This window comes from Panthera onca, chromosome E2, assembly GCF_046562875.1.
Source record: "Panthera onca isolate mPanOnc1 chromosome E2, mPanOnc1 haplotype 2, whole genome shotgun sequence".
Taxonomy (NCBI): domain Eukaryota; kingdom Metazoa; phylum Chordata; class Mammalia; order Carnivora; family Felidae; genus Panthera; species Panthera onca.
The window spans coordinates 34,930,412-34,946,622 of record NC_138353.1 but is presented as its reverse complement, the minus strand read 5'-3'; the positions used below and the strand labels follow the sequence as shown (position 1 = coordinate 34,946,622).

General features: G+C 44.1%; 1 protein-coding gene and 1 pseudogene across 1 annotated transcript; one reads left to right on the top strand and one right to left on the bottom strand.

Annotated features, from left to right (window-relative positions):
• Nucleotides 1-7: 7 nt before the first annotated feature.
• GINS3 (GINS complex subunit 3) lies at nt 8-8,689 on the bottom strand. The gene is made up of 3 exons (XM_060650641.3): nt 7,814-8,689; nt 3,345-3,578; nt 8-1,480 (listed from the first exon to the last, which is right to left on the bottom strand). Exons 1-3 carry the CDS (start codon nt 7,997-7,999, stop codon nt 1,250-1,252), a joined length of 651 nt encoding a protein of 216 aa, XP_060506624.1. The 5' UTR covers nt 8,000-8,689; the 3' UTR covers nt 8-1,249.
• Nucleotides 8,690-15,873: 7,184 nt separating this feature from the next.
• Nucleotides 15,874-15,974, top strand: LOC132691419 (U6 spliceosomal RNA; annotated as a pseudogene).
• Nucleotides 15,975-16,211: the final 237 nt, after the last annotated feature.

Below are 16,211 nucleotides of genomic sequence, written 5' to 3'. Positions count from 1 at the left end.
GAATGTATTCATGTGCTAAGTGGGTCATTTATTTAGCACCAAAATCAAATTATAAAAACATCGGTTCCATCTTAAAACATGCATTTCAAAAGCTGTTCTGGCATTCCAAGTTTGCATCGAGACATCTGCACAATCTGAATACCCAAACCCCTCTATGATTTCTAATGACAAAGACCATTCTCAGTCGTTATGGGAAGCTGGTGTGGAGACAACTGCCCGTCAGATGGTGTCCCCCAGGGAACGATGTTTCTTACTCAGCCCGAGGTTTCTGCCTTGATCTCCAGGAAGAGTTTTGAGCTTGCTTAAACATGCTTAAACACATTCTCGGTAAACGGTCAGGAATCCTCTAGGTCATAATGCCGCAAAATTGACCAAAGAGGAAGAACATGGTCAAGGTCTCCTGCCACTTACATTTGCCATGTTCAGCTTCTCAAACAGGGCTCTTCCTAACCAGCAATCCTAAAGTCCAGCTTTCAAAATAAGACGGCTTGGTTAACACCCTTTAATAACTACTATGCAGCCCCAAATGACTCCATGACAGCTTTTCTAGGGAGGGAATGGATTGCTGGGCGGGTGGCTCTAAAGATCTCAAGGCGAAAGACAAGCTCAGGTTAACCATTTCCCCTCCAGGCCGACCAGAGTTTTGTGAAGCCCCGTCCCCAAAGCCCTGACTGCAGAGGAGAAGAACAATGCTTTCTCTTTAGTAAAAGCCCTACCATTCATCTGTCTTATCATTTTCCTTCTTTATTCTTGGCAACTGTTTCTGGAAATTGGGGTGACTCCTCGCAGGCAGGACGCAGGAGACATTCACAAGTAAGGCCAGCATCCTGGAGGTGCTGTCCTCAGAGCAGCCATAAGGAAGATGCAGCAGTTAAGTTCAAGAGAACATTTGTGGGCAGATGGCCCATTTGTACCTGTCCTTTGGAGCAGCGAAAGTGGACATCGGAGGGTGTCACACTCCCGGATACAAGGGATCCCAGTTCCAATTGCATTATGATGCATGTGGTAACTGTATTTTACAAAAGACTTTGGTTTCTCCCCGGCTATGGGTCAGCAGGGTGGGAGAGTCTTATAAGCAATACAGGCCAGGGACTTCCTGCACCACGTCCTTTCCCAAACAGATGGCACCGCTCCTGACACTGTTGTGGGAAATAAGCCATGACATGGCCCTTTACAAGGTCAACGAGGCTCTATCAAGGACACACAGAGCAGTAACTCCACAAGGAGCAATTCTGTGTTCTTCTGACCTTCAGTCTTCCATATCCGTGAATTTTCTCTTCTTATAGTTCTGAACGAGGTTGGAAGCTGTGATCTGAGAAGCCTGCCCCTTCTCCCAACACTGAAAGTCATTCAGTCCTTTCTGCCCTGTTTGAAATAAGCCCCTCTCCATCTCGTCCAGCCTGGCTACCAATGCTGAAGTGTCTTCATTATAAGTGTTCTGGGAGGAGTCCATAATGCGGCGGAAACGTCCAATGAATGTCTGAAGGAGAAGGAATGAGTGAGAAAAATCAGATCCATTTTTCCCTGAACATTTAAATGTCATGAAGGGCAAAAGTTTGGTCTAGGACTCAGTCAGAAGGAGCTCTCAGGTGACTTTATCACTCGAGGAAGTGATTTCACATTGCCATGCCTCAATTTCCTCATCTGTGAAATGGACGGTTATGAATATCCAACAGGTTGTTATGGTAGCCAATGAAGGAATACATGTAGGACATCTAGCAACTGGCTGGCAAGAGTAATCTGCTCAAAAAGCGCTACCCATTAATTTGAGCCCTGCATTAGGTTCTGCGCTGACAGTACGGAGCCTGCTTGGGATTCTCTCTCTTCCTCTCTTTCTGCCCCTCCCCACCCCCCACCAAAAACATTAAAAAAAATTAAAAAAAAAAAAGGGTTACCCATTATTGTTATTACTAACAAAGGCCACAATAATGTACTGTGACACGCACAGATAAGTTTGGACCAGAAAAGACTCCTAATCTAATTGAGTGCATTTTATATCTTTTTCAGTGTGAGAGCAGGATAGAGACACAAATGACTGAGGGTTGTCATTTTACCACAGGGCCCTGAGACCAAGCCACAAGCCCCTGCCTCAGTTTCTTCAATTGCCTCATGGAGTTATCACCTTACCGATGGGCAACTTTATAGAACTTGAAAGCAGTGATGGAAAAAGAAAAGATATAACTCACTAACAAAGGGCACTATTCCAATTCAAGGACATGTCCTGGAGACACTGTAAGACAAATAAATGGACTTTCCCCATTTTTAGCTTTCTGCTCAAAAGAGTTTCATAAGCTCAAACTGTCTCTAGTCTATGTATTGATTTCTTTATCTCAGTGGATGGCAACAATGTTTTTCTTTACTATTTACATCAAAAACCATTCCAGTACATGTTAGGCCAAACAACCCTTGAGCCTGATGGAGGGTGTCTATATAGTCCAGGGAGGAAACGTGTCTTCAGCTGAAGTTCTTATAAAGCTAGAAATGAGGAAGTAAAATAAGAGGTAGAAAGGGTAGCTTCTCCTAATATTAGCAAAAAAAAACCCAAAAAACAATTATGGGGGTGCCTGGGTGGTTCAGTCAGTTAAGTATCTGACTTTGGCTCAGGTCATGATCTCACGGTTTGTGGGTTCAAGCCCTACATCGGTCTCTGTGCTGACAGCTCAGCGCCTGGAGCCTGCTTCGGATTCTGTGTCTCCCTCTCTCTCTGCCCCTCCTCTGCTCAGGCTCTGTCTCTCTCAAAAATAAATAAACATAAAAAAGGTAATAATTATGAGACGTTAAAATAAAGTTATGTCGTAAAGGATGGTAATATGGGTATAACATTGTTTTGTCTGTGGAAAACAACAGTAATAGTTACCATTTGTGAAATGGCACCACCTAATCTCACTACGATGCAATAATTTTGGCACTATTGTTATCTCCATTTAACAGGTGAAAAATGGAAGCCTATAGAGGTCACACAGCTCGTACATAGCAGAGCCATGATTTAGCCCCAGAGCAAGGGACAGGAACAAATAACACATGTACTCCTGACGGGAGCCCTCAGACCAGTCTTGGGGCTGGGCCGGGCTGGCGTATTTAAGTGCCTGTCACCTATAGTCAACCATCATCTCTCTTATTTCCAGGCCTTCCTGTGGCCCCAACTCTTAACAAACAAATATGAAGAGCTGCAGACAAGTCATTTTTAAGTAAATATATAATCGGCAAATGCAGTCTAACTGTAGGCCACTGTGGAATAACTAATAAACTGAGCGTATACATGATACACTTCCCTGGGTAAGGGTGGAGGCTGGTGGCTCCTAAGGCGTGTGTGGTGCCATAGGGTTTTCACGTCAGTTACTTGCCTGCAGGAGAGACTGGGAGATGTCTGCATTCTCTGGACTGTCAAAATGCAGGAGTTGGGAGCCAAACCCATAGAAATGCGGCCCCAGTTTGTGGAGGTCCACCACGTTGGCATCGGCGCTGAACACGGTCCTCCAACCTTGCTGGTAGATCTTGGGAAGGTCCACAGAAAGGATCCGCCGCTTGTGGTCAAAAAGTCCCTTTGCCAGCCACAGGGGGAGTTCGAGCTTTGAGCCCTGCATCACACAGGAATGTAGGTTTTAAAAGCAAATAGCGTAATAAATGTGTGTGGCAATACACAGAAATATAGGTTGCCCGAGCAGGCATCTGCTGCCTGTTCTGTTTGGGGGCGTGGCTCCCAAAAGCAGAAGAAGGTTGTGACTTGAAGAGATGAACTGCATGGGCTGAAGTTTTACATCATAATGGAATGGTGAGAACAACGGTTTTTGTTCAACAGAAGCACAGTACGGAACAAAAATGTGGTACAAAGGGGAAGTTTTCTAACTCACATAAATAAAAACTTCCAATTGCAGATTCTTCAGAAATATAATAAATATTTCTGGGGGCGCCTGGGTGGCTCAGTTGGTTGAGCATCTGACTTCGGCTCAGGTCATGATCTTGTGGCTCGATGAGTTCAAGCCCCGCGTCAGGCTCTGTGCTGGCAGCACACAGCCTGGAGCCTCCTTCAGGTCCTGTGTCTCCGTCTCTCTCTGCCCCTCCTCCGCTCACACTCTCTCTCTCTCTCTCTCTCAAAAATCAATGAACATTAGAAAAATACAAAAATAAGCATTTCTGCTTTCTTTAAATATTCCATACCTGTTCCTCATACACACTCACTGGAGGCCTACTATGCACTAAGCACCACCAGGTGCTGGGCGATATATGGAAAAACAGCATCAGCCTGAGCTCAGGCCACAGCCCCTCTCCATCCCACTTCACAGCTTCAGAGAGGACAGTAAAGATACACATGTCTCTATATTTTTAAAGCCTTAACAGAACTGGAAAATACAATGAGGTGGCCATGACAGACCAGAAATGAAGAGAAATATCCAAAAAAAAAAAAAAAGGCCAAATATAACTGAGTTGAAGGCATCTGCAGACAGAAAGTGTGCAGAAAGTTAACACAGCAACCCTCAGACCGCCCTCCTTAGAGGGGCCTGCCTGCAGAGTTGATCCTTGGTGGGTGTCCTGGAACTTGGGTTTCAGGAGGGTTCCCACTCTTCTCAGAGTGGATAGGAGTGCCTCACTGTGCTTATGCAGTTTGCACAAACAATGTGGCTTATGCTGAATACCTGCTTTCCTCCTGGGAGTCTGGAATCTTGGAATGTGTTCGGTAGAATGCCTGTGTAACTAGCCCTCAGTACGACCATGGGTACTGAGTCTCTAATGAGCTCCCAGGTACACATATTTCACCCATGCTGTCATAATGCGTTACTGGATATTCCAGTACATCCTGTGCGACTTCGCCCGGATGGACGGGGCTCTGGGAAGCTTGTGTCCAGCTTCCTGCAAACTTCATCGCACACACCCTTTTTCCCTTTGCTGTTTTTGCTCTGTATCCTTTTACTGTATTAAAATTTAAACATTAGTATGACTAGATGCTGAATCCTGTGAGTTCTCTTAGTGAATCATCAAACCTGGGGCGGGTCTTGGGGACCCCTTGAACAAACCGAAATGGAAAGTTTATCACTAGAAGACACAGACTAAGGAAATCTTGCAGGGAGAATGAAAATGATCCCAGAAAGAAATATGGAAACGCAGGACACAAACTAAATAGTAGGAAGGAAAAAAAACCCACAAATATATCAATAATTACATTAAATGTAAACAAATTAAATACAACTGAAAAACTGTCAAACTGAAAAAAAACAAAACCTAACCATACGCTGCTTAAAAGACACATATTTGAAGTATAAAGACACAGAAAGGTTGAAAAAAATGCCATAAAAATAGTAGTCAAAAGAGGGAAGCAGACTAGAGATAAAACGGACATTTGACAATAATAAAAGGGTCATTATATCCACAAGAAAAAGACAGGTACCTGTCTAAACTGAGAGAAGTAAAAGGAGAACTGGATGAATCTATAGGCATAGTGGAAAACTTTGGTCTATCTCTCTAGATAAATGAGGAGCAGGAAAAAAAAAAATCTGTAGGAATATAGAAGATCTCAGCAAAGCAAACAGCAAACTTGACCTAACTTCCAGTATTTACCACACACCGTGACTTCAGAATACACATCTGGCCAAGTGTATATGGAATGGTTAAGTTGATCTTATGCTGCAGTATAAAGCAAGCGTTAACTTACAAAAGACTGAAATCATTCAGGCTATGTTCTCTGACCCTGGTGGAAAGAATTAAGCTAGAAATCAAAACCAAAAAAGATGAAGAGCTAAATCCTAATATACGTGGAACTAAGCACTGTAACCCATGAGTCAAAGAAGAATTCACAATAGAAACTAGAAATTATTTTGAACACATGGCTATGAAAATAAAATACAACAAATCAAAACTTGTGGAACGCACTGAAGCTGTGCTCAGAGGAAATGTATAGCTAAAAACATGCATAAGGGAAGGTTGAAAAATCAATGACCTGGGTACCCAGCTCAAACTGCACAGGCAGGGTTGGGGGGAGTGGGGGTAACAACAGAAAATTAAGTCCAAAGAAAGTAGAAGGAAAGAATTAATAACTTAACGACCTAGAAAACAACAGTACAAAAGAGGAAACTGACAGAGCCCTAAGTTAGTTCTTTTAAAAGAACTAACTAATACAATTGATCAATTCCTAGCAAGACTAACGAAGAAAGGGAGCATAATTTCTCCATATCAAGAATAAAAACCAAGACATCAATATAAATCCTACAGATGTAAAAAAGATAGTAAAAGGATATTTTGAACATTACACCACTACCTTTGAAAATTCAGATGAAATTGTCAAATTCCTAGAGGAGAAAACAATGTACCAAGAGTAACACAGGAAGAAAATAGCAAGTCTGAATACTGTTTATCTCTGAATGACATTAAATGTTGTCATTACAAAGCTTCCCGCACAAATCTCCCACAAAGAATTCCAAATACTTTATGTAGACACTCTACCCTCAAATAAGTAGAGTATAAGTCCTATTCCTTAAGTGAGGCTGTGATAATGACTCCTTCCCAAAGAGAACAGTATGGAAAGGTGGAAAAAGGAGTAACTTCATAGTGAAGAATGCTGACTAACACTACGCCAGCCGGGTGTTCGAGGTTCTTATCAATGTGATAAGTCATGCTAACAGTATGTGCCCTTGATATGATGTGACCTCTGTGATCCTCCTCAAAACCTATCACTGCAGTCTAACCACAAGGAAAAGTTCAGACAGGGTGCCTGGGTGGCTCAGTCCGTTAAGCATCGGACTTCCACTCAGGTCACGATCTCACGGTTCATGAATTTAAGCCCTGCATCAGGCTTCCCGCTAACAGCGTAAAGCCTGCTTGGGATTTTCTCTCTCTCTGCCCCTCCTCTGCTTGTGCTGTCTCAAAATAAATAAGTAAATAAACTTAAAAACAACAACAACACATCAGACAAATCCCAAATGAGGGACATTCTACAGATTACCTGATCAGCACTCCACAGAACCATCATGGTCCTCAAAAACAAGGAAAGTCTAATAAACTGTCACAGCCAAGAGCAGCCTAATTAGATATGATACTAAATGCAATGTGGTAAACTGGATGGACATTAGGGGGAAGGAAGGCAATATGAATAAAGTACCGGCAGTGCATCTCTGTTTACCAATGTGTAAGAGGACAAAAATCCTTACCTGTTATAACGAAAAGTCAATAAATAATGTCTTAATTTTTTTAAATCAAGAAAATAAGCTTAAGACTATTATTTAAAAACACAGGGGTAAATCTTGAGGATACTATTTTTATTTTCTTTTTAGTGAGAGAGAGCAGGCGAGCAGGGGAGAGGGGCAGAAGGAGAGAGAATCCCAAGCAGGTTCCACGCTCAGCTTGGAGCCCAGTTTGGGCCTTGATCCCATGAGACTGGGATCACGACCTGAGCCAAAATCGAGAGACCGAGCCTCAGCTGACTGAGCCACCCAGGCGTCCCTTTAACTATTTAAAAAGTGGACAGACCAGTGATCAGAAACCCCGATCCTTAAGTAGTCAGTAGTAACCAATCCTTAAGCTTTCAACATATGGGAAGGGGGGAGGGGGGAAGACACTGCTCACTTTGGGCAGTTTCAAAAATGAAACCAGCGGCCTGACGACCTAAGATAAATTTAGTTTCACACTGGGGGCGAAGGCTAAAAAAACACTTCAGAGAACTGAGACCTGAGACCCGCCGATACAACTCCTTAAAGCGTAGGGCCGGGCTTCCCCCTAAAACGACAAATCCCGCGGGGCAGCGCGCCCGCGATGCAGAGCCCAAGGCCGCGAGGCACACTGGGAATTGTAGTCTTTCTCGGGGGATCTGTCCCTAAAGGCTTGCCTGAGGAATCGTGTGGTCAGTCTCGGCACCTCCGCTCCGCTCCGGGAAGAAAGCCCCGAGGCGAGGCATGGGAGTCTCTGTGCGCACCGGGAGCTTCTCGTGGGACATCAGGATGTCGTCCAGCGACAGAAAGTTCTCCTCAGGCCCGAGTGCACCCGACTCCACCCGGAAATAAGCCTCGGACATGGCGGCGGCGGCGGCTTCAACTTCTCCGCTTCCACTCGTGTGAGGCTAGGAGTCCGGGATGTAAAAAGCAGGAGAAAGCGGAGGCAGGCCCGGGTTGTGAAGGGTAAGGAGGTCGCTGCCACAGCTAGCCGGAATTGAAATTTTTCCCGCGCCGGGGACGCGCCAGACTGGAGCAGTCGATCCAGGCAGGTCGGCCCAGGCAGAAGCAATAGACAGTCTGCGGACTTGGTCCCACGTGATCAGGGGCGGGGCGCATTTGGAACCGCGCTCGAGATTTCCACCTGCAGGGTGTAAGCTGGATGTGGGCACCTTAGCAAGGAGCTGGAAATGCCCGTTGAAGTTGCTGGATGCATCTGTACTAGATTGTGTTCATGTGGCCCTTTATATGTTTATATGAAATTAAAAACGCTTTGCAACACGTTTGGGGGCTTATAAAAAGACATTACTGTGGTCTGATCAAGTCAGACCTGTTTACTGTAGTTTTGTCACTGTATCTGTTAATCTTCGTGCTTGAAAGAAACATGAAAACAAAACCTCCAGCACTAGCCCCAGATAGTTATGGACTATTTGTAGTATTTGGCGTTGATAAGGGAAGGAGGAGGAGGAGCACTAGACTACCCCTGGCTCCCAAAGGTCCTGAGTGTACTTCAGGGCCTTACCATCGACTGGCAATCTCCTTTCGTGGCTCTTAATTTAAATCCTTAAAAGAGGAAATCTAATTGGCTCAGTTTGTCTTTTTGAACAAGGTCACAACAGTCATACGTTGCCAGCCACCCTATAGATTGGATGGGTGCCTGTTGCTTGTGTAGTTGTGGGAGAGGGGTAGGGAAGGGATCATGGTTATGGGAAAATTAATGAAGAGAAACCTCACTAGAATGGAGTCGGGAGGTTCAGCAGGGGTAGCTCTCATGCCCTTACCACTCTTTGTTAATTGCAAATACAACAGGGAAAGAGGGAACTTGCACCCGGATACAATTTTACCACCTGGGCAAGAGGAAGAAAGGCTTTCCTCCAAAGGTCCAGCCATGAGAAGCCACTATACTTTGAACTCCTACTATTTTACTCTAGTGAATTTCTTGTTCTAACAGTCTTCCCAACTCCCCTACCTCCTCTGTAGAAGAACCAACTCTCCTTTGTTCTCTGGACTTGTCTATGGTTTTGCTGTAGTTTTCTTGCCCTGGATGGCAATTCTCTGCTATTCCCGGATAAACCTATTTTTGCTAGTAAAGTAACTGGCAGTTTTATTTTTAATATAAACAGTTACATGTTACCAGATTTGGGGGTGCTATTCAATCATGGCTATGAGTGGTGGAGAGTGTTGAGAAATACGGTGTAGAACTTCATACAGAAGGGTCTTTTCTGGGGTTACAGCTATAAGCAAAGGGTTCATGGGAAGGAGATGTGTATCAGTCCATCTTTCTTATTCCCTGCTTTTTAGGATACTGTGACATCTATCCCTTGTAGGGTGGGCTAATTCCTAGAGTAACAAACAACTTGCCTGTGAACACACCTTACATTAACCAAACAATCGAAAGCCTATACCCCCAACCACCTCCTTTAACTCTCACACACCAAGCCAACAGTTACCCTGCCTCAAATCACCCCGGGGCCAAATACTGGATAATGAGAGACCACCTTTATAGCCCAGAGTCCACTAACATTCAAAGTACCCCATCCTAAGCTCACTCAAATTTGCCTACTATGCCTCACCCATTCCTTCCCACAGAAACCACAATAGAAGCTCTGGGTCATGTTCTCCTCTCCTTTTGCTTCCTTACTGACCCTGTGCGGCTTTGGATGGAACGATGTACTTCCTTCTCTTGGGAACTGGGAGCAATAAGACTTCTTTCGATGGCACTGACCACTCTGTCATTACTCAGTCACCCTTACAAATGAAATCCTGGTGTAATCAAAACAAGAGGCCATGGGGGATTCAGGGCCAAACTGTGCTTTCGCCTTGGGTGCTAATGAGTTGAGGCTATTCCACAGGACATAGGAGAAGAAAATGTAAGATTTTTTTTTTTTTTTTTTTTAGCATGTGATAACATAAATCTGAGCTTTAAGAAGAGAATTCTGGTCGTGGGGAGAAGAAGGGAGAGATTAGATGCAGGGAGGCCAGTTTGGAAGCTGTTCAGTGGGCAATTCCTAGCAACTAATTGGAAAGAGAAAGTGAAGGGTAGAGAGAGGTCAAAGATGATTTAAGTTTTTTACCTGGTTGACCAGGTGGATGGAGATGTCACTAACAGATAGATATACAGAGCACAGGAATATGGGCACTTTGGGGTAAAAGATGAGTTTGGTCTGGTACTCATGGAGTCCAGGAGCCACTAGACAGGTCTGCAGCTCTGTGGAGACACCAGTCTTGAACCTTTAGTTAGGCATCTATGGAGAGGCGGTTGCAGGAGAGTCCTTTCCTTTATCATATTTGAAATGTTCAGTTTGCTGCACTATCCAGTATAAAAGTAAACATAAATCATAGTCAAAATTTATATTTTGTTGAAATGGCTGTAGGGTCTGGATACAGTCAGGAATAGAAATGTGTTCATTTGTCTAATTGAAGGCAGTGAGGGTACTTTACTGACAAGGTGCAGTAAAGCTGTTTTTTATGTTGAAACAGTTAAGATGGGTCCTTAATAACATCGGTGCCAAGAAAGGCATTATTTTTGTGCAGAGACCATTGGCTCTAAACCTAAACACCGCAGCTATTTTAATAGTAAAGTAACAGGCCAGTGTTTAAGATAAAATCAGATTACCTTGTTTTTCTTCTGTGATGTCTTGGCTCACCATGAAACTTATTCACTGCTTGTATACTTTTGCTCTCTTTAATCCGCCCTCTTCTTGAACTCCCGAGTGAGCCAGAAAAAGTGAAATTAAAGTTTGAGCTTCTGATGCTAAACAATTGCATTAATTCATCTGACAAAAGTGGTACATAATTTATCCAGTATAGACCTGTTTGTAGCCTAAATTTTAAGAGCCAGGAATGTTCCTTTTCTCATGAAATCTTGGGTTCCTTACCACCCAGCCAATCAATGTACCAGAATTGCACTAGACAGAATTTCAGCATATTTATGATATTCAGAGTGTGTTCAGTATGTTTACAAAATATAGAACTTCAGGATTCCAAAGGTGTCTGCTGGATCCCTGAAAAAAAAAAAACACTAGTTTTCCCAGTGCAGTTATTTCAAGATTGCAGCACTGTGGTACACACACAGACTTCAGATAAGCAAAACCACAAAACAGCTTTAAATCTGTTCTTTTGAATACTGGTGCTTTCTAAATTTCTTCCACTGAGTGGGGAGGCTGTGATGTAAGTGACAGAACTCCAGATCCGGGGGATGGGGGAGGATCTTTGGGGGAAGGAAAAAAAAAACAAACCAAAAAACCAGAAATGTGTTGGACTCCATCCTTCCAGTTGCTTCCTAGGCCAAAAGTTTTAGGGTTTTTCTTGATTCCCCTCCCCTTACCTTCTATAACTGTTCCATCAGCAAATGTTCGCTCTGCCTTCATAATATTTTATTTTTTTTATGTTTACTTTTGAGAGAGAGAGAGCGCGAGTGAGCGAGCATGAGCGGGGGAGGGGCAGAGAGCGAGGGAGACACAGAATCCGAAGCAGGCTCCAGGCTCTGAGCTGTCAGCACAGAGCCCCACGTGGGGCTCGAACCCATGAACTGCGAGATCATGACCTGAGCCGAAGTCAGACGCTTACCCGACTGAGCTACCCAGGTGCCCCCGCCTTCATCATATTTCCAGAATTTAATTATTTCTCATCACTGTGGTCCAAACCAACATCTCTTACTTGGACTTTTGTAATAGCTTCCCATCCAGTCTTGCTTCAGCCCACGACCTCCTTATCGTTCTTTGAGAGCCCCAGACACACTCATTTCTTAGGGCCTTGCACTGTCTGTTCCCACTTCCTGGATTGCCTTTCTGTTGGATTTCCGCATGGGTGGTCCCTTTAGGTCTTTATTCAAGAGTCATCTTCTCATTCAGGCCTTCCCTCACTGCCCTATCCAAAATTTTAGCCCTCCCCAACTGACAGCTGATATCCCCCTCCTTTTTTTCCCTCAGCATTTATCACTCTCTTATGTACTATTTGTTTTACCTTTTTAACTTGTTTATTGTCTGTCACCCCTACTTGAATATTAGCTTCATGAAGACAGGGATTCTTTTTGGTGTATTTTTTCATGACTCTATCCCCACTACCTTGTGCATGTCAGGCACTTCCTAAATATTTGCTGAATGAATTAGTGGTTCTTTACTTATAGCAGTGATATTATTTTCCTTTAAAACATTAACCAAAAAGCAATTTCAAGTAAATAATAGTACGAGTGGTGTGCACATATTACAACAGTCACAAAGGGTAGTAGTGAAACACTGAAAACACTGAATTAAAGTGTACAAAATGGGGGTGCCTGGGTGGCCTAGTTGGTTAAGCATCTAACTTGGGCTCAGGTCATGATCTCACAGTTCATGGGTTCAAGGCCCACGTCGGGCTCTGTGCTGACAGCTCAGAGCCTGGCTCCTGCTTGAGGCTCTGTGTCTCCCCCTCTCTCTGCCCCTCCCCTGCTCATGCTTGCTCTCACTTGCTCTCTCTCTCTCTCAAAAATAAATAACGTTAAAAAAAAAATGAAGTGGTACGAAATAGTTTGCCAACATACAGGCTAGGTCACATAATCTTCTAGAGCCGTGAACTTGTCATTGATAATACTCTGAAGAAAACTCACTGACTGGGCTCCACTAATTTAAAGTTGTTGAAGTTTTGGTAGAATTATACTGAATTTGGCAACTCTTTCTGCCCATGGATCCTGTTCCCATGCTTTCATAAAAACACCTTTTTGCACTGGGGGGAAAAAAAAAGAACTATACTGAATTTTACCTTCCCACCCACTGTAAATATGGAATGTTTAAGCAAAAGGAACGAACAGGATGTAAAATGGCTTAGTCCCCTACCCACAGAACATTTTCAGCAGCCATTTATATTCAGCTGCTGTGTTCCTTCCAGAATCCAACAGGCCTGGGTAGAGTCCCACTTGCACCACTTCAGTTGGCTTTGTGACCTCGGGGGGAGTTATCTGTCTGAAGCTTAGCTTCTGCACCTATAAAATGGGGACAATAATGGTAGGAGTGTAACAAAAGGGCCAATATAGGCAGAGCTCTTAGCTCAGGGCCTGACCCATACATAGGAAGGGCTCAATAAATCTCCTTTTTACCATCACTATTCAGATACGTTAATTCACTGCTGTGTCCTCCGCACCTCAAATAATACCTGGCATGTAGCAAGCACTCCGTGAACATTTGTGAAATAAACATCATCATTCATTATTATCGTTGTCGATCTAGGCTTGGCCACACTTGCCACCCCCCCCCCCCCCAACAATTCGCGTTTCCAAATGGACTTGAAGGTGATAGATCAGTATTCTTCAACTTTTCCCTGCAAAGATTCAGATAGAACTTATTTCTTCTGAATTCAAATGATTAAAGTGGGGTTTTCTTTTTGTATTTTAAAATTACAGTACTATGTTTGAAATTTTATTATGTAAGGTTAATGGATTTAAATCACTGGAGTTCATTTTTACATAATTTAAATGTTCTTTTGGTTGAGCTATTTCTTGAGGACTGCTCCAAAACGCCTTCAATGAGATCAAAATAAATTGATAGGCATAATGCAACCTTATGTGTGGGTAGTGCCGATTTTAGATTCTTCCCACAGTCTTCAGCAGTACGAGGAGATTGTAAACCCATCTCATATATCCAGAGAGATTCAGTGTATGCATCGCCCTCATAAACTTGGCAAAGGAGCAGCGATCACATCATTATAATCGAGGTACTTGTTTGATCCAACTTTTCTTTTTCTGTGTTCCCAGCTCCATAAAAATACCCCTTCTTCACACTCCTATATTTTCATCTTCTTTTTTGGGTAGTCTTTATTTATTTTAATCCATGATCTGATAGCCAGAGCTTCCCTCAGTCCGAGGTGGGCGGAGTGGCAAGTAAATTCATTAGTTTGAGAAGAGTATGGGGGAAGAAGAGGGATCATTTATTCATCAAGATGCTCAGATGCCTATTAGGTGCCCCGGGGCTCCCTGTGTGGACACGAAGAAGAATACGATGGGTTGCTGCCCAGTGGAGGAAATAGTAACATGAGGTGATAAAAGCTCGGATAGAGCCGTGTCTGATGTGTTCCGGAAGCTCAGAACGAGTGGTGACTTCCCACCTGGACAGAATAGGGATTTACAAAGGCTTTACAGAGCAAGGTGCAGAAGAATGGGGCCATTGGGTGTGAAGAGGACTTTTTCAGCAGGTCCACAAATGTGGGGGTGGGAGGGGAGGAGTCATTCCAGACCCAAGCGTCCACTGTGAGCAAAGAGGTGGGACTGTCAAAGTTCGAGATGAAATTTCTCTCCTTCAAACCGGCCCCTCCTTCTGCCTCCTGTATGCCAGTTAATGGCTGCACTATTCACCTGATTACCTGTATCTATCTGGCAGGTAACAGGAAAATTCAGTTCAAAATGGCTTCAACAACAGGGGATTTCTAGACGCGATAACTGGAGAGTCCAGGACTTCATGGTCAGTTGATTCAGCAGCCCAAAGGTGTCTCTGGGGATCTAACTTTGTTTTGCTGCGCACATGGTCGGCTCTAGTCTATGGCTCATCCACGGGGGTCACTAGATGTTTGCCAGCTAATCTGGGTCTACGGGATTCCTTGGTCTTTTCCGGGGGTAGGGAAGGGAGAGCATTCAGTCTCAGCCTTCCAGTAGAGAGTTCTGACATTCACCCTTACTGGCAAGTTTAGACCACATGCTCACTCCTGAACCAAAACGATAGCCAGAGCAATGGAATGTGTTAATTAATGTAAGTCAGTCAAAGCCCACCACCAATGTTATGATAGGGTGAGCTTCACCAAAGCATGTGGGCTGCACAATGGGAAGGACTGGGGGTCAATTCTGGAGTGACGGTCTGGGTATTTTTAGGACGGGGAAAGCTGGGTAGAAAACAAATAAATGTCCACTACAATCACTACCCAGTTAGGAACGTGGGAGAATTCAGTATTGCTTCCCTCTCACTTCCCTATGTCCAATTGGTCAATACACACTGCTGATTCTACCTTCTTCTTCTTCAATGTTTTATTTATTTTTGAGACAATGCAAGCAGGGGAGGGGCAGAGAGAGGGGAAGAGAGGATCTAAAGCAGGCTCTGCACTGACAGCGGTGAACCCGATGTGGGACTCGAACTCACCAACTGTGAGATCATGACCTGAACCAAAGTCGGACACACAACCTACCAAGCCATCCAGGGGCCCCTGCTAATTCTACCTTCTTATCATTCTTTTGTCTTTTTATCATTCTTTTGTCTGTCCATTCTTTTGCCTCTGTTTGAGCACTCATCATCTTTCACCCATACTCTTAAAATCCCTCCTGACTGGGTTTTCTCTGTCTCTGCTCTCTCCTTGCTCCAAAGTTCCTTTGTACTTGTCTTGCAGTGATCTTCCTGTTATTCCCCAGCTTACAACCCAAATCACCCCCGTGGGTTAAATAATAAACTCTAAACTCCTTGGTAAGTCTTAAATGGCTTCCAAGAACCGTGTTATTAGCTTGCCAGGGCCACCATAACAAAATACTGCAGACTGGTAGCTAAACAACAGAAAATTTTCTCATAGTTCTTCAGGCTGAAAGTCTAAGATCAAGGTGTTAGCAGGGATGGTTTCTCCTGAGGCCCCTCTCTCCTTGGCTTGCAGATGGCCACCCTCTTGCCATGGCCTCACATGGCCTTTCCTCTGTGCACGCACATCCTTGGGTCGCTTCCTCTTACAAGGACACCAGTACTATTGGATCAGGACCCTACCCTTAGGACCTCATTTAACCTTAAAGGCCAGGGCTTGCTTGCATAGCACAGAGTAAAACTGGAAGGAAGTCAGAAAGATTAGCACGGACCCTGCACATGGATGACGTGAATTTGTGAAGCATTCCATAGTTCTCATAGGACCGCCCCACAGGGTACATGCTAATCACAAAGAGGAAAATGAACTCTTACAATGGAGAGATCTACTTGTCACCACTGTATGGAAGTGATCAAGCCTAGCACACTAACGTGGGGCAGCCGCTGTGCCTGTAAGATATCATGCGGTCTGTGTGCTGACTCAGTTATGATTCCAACCTGAATCCAGTCAAGCCTCCAGACTTCACAGGAAATATGGGAATTGGGGGGAGGGGAG

Coding starts and splice junctions, on each gene's coding strand:
- GINS3 (XM_060650641.3), bottom strand. CDS start 7,999: ATGTCCGAGGCTTATTTCCGGGTGGAGTCGGGTGCACTCGGGCCTGAG. Junction 3,579..7,813: donor CTGACCACACGATTCCTCAG/GCAAGCCTTTAG, acceptor TGTGTGATGCAG/GGCTCAAAGCTCGAACTCCC. Junction 1,481..3,344: donor TCTCCCAGTCTCTCCTGCAG/GCAAGTAACTGA, acceptor CTTCTCCTTCAG/ACATTCATTGGACGTTTCCG.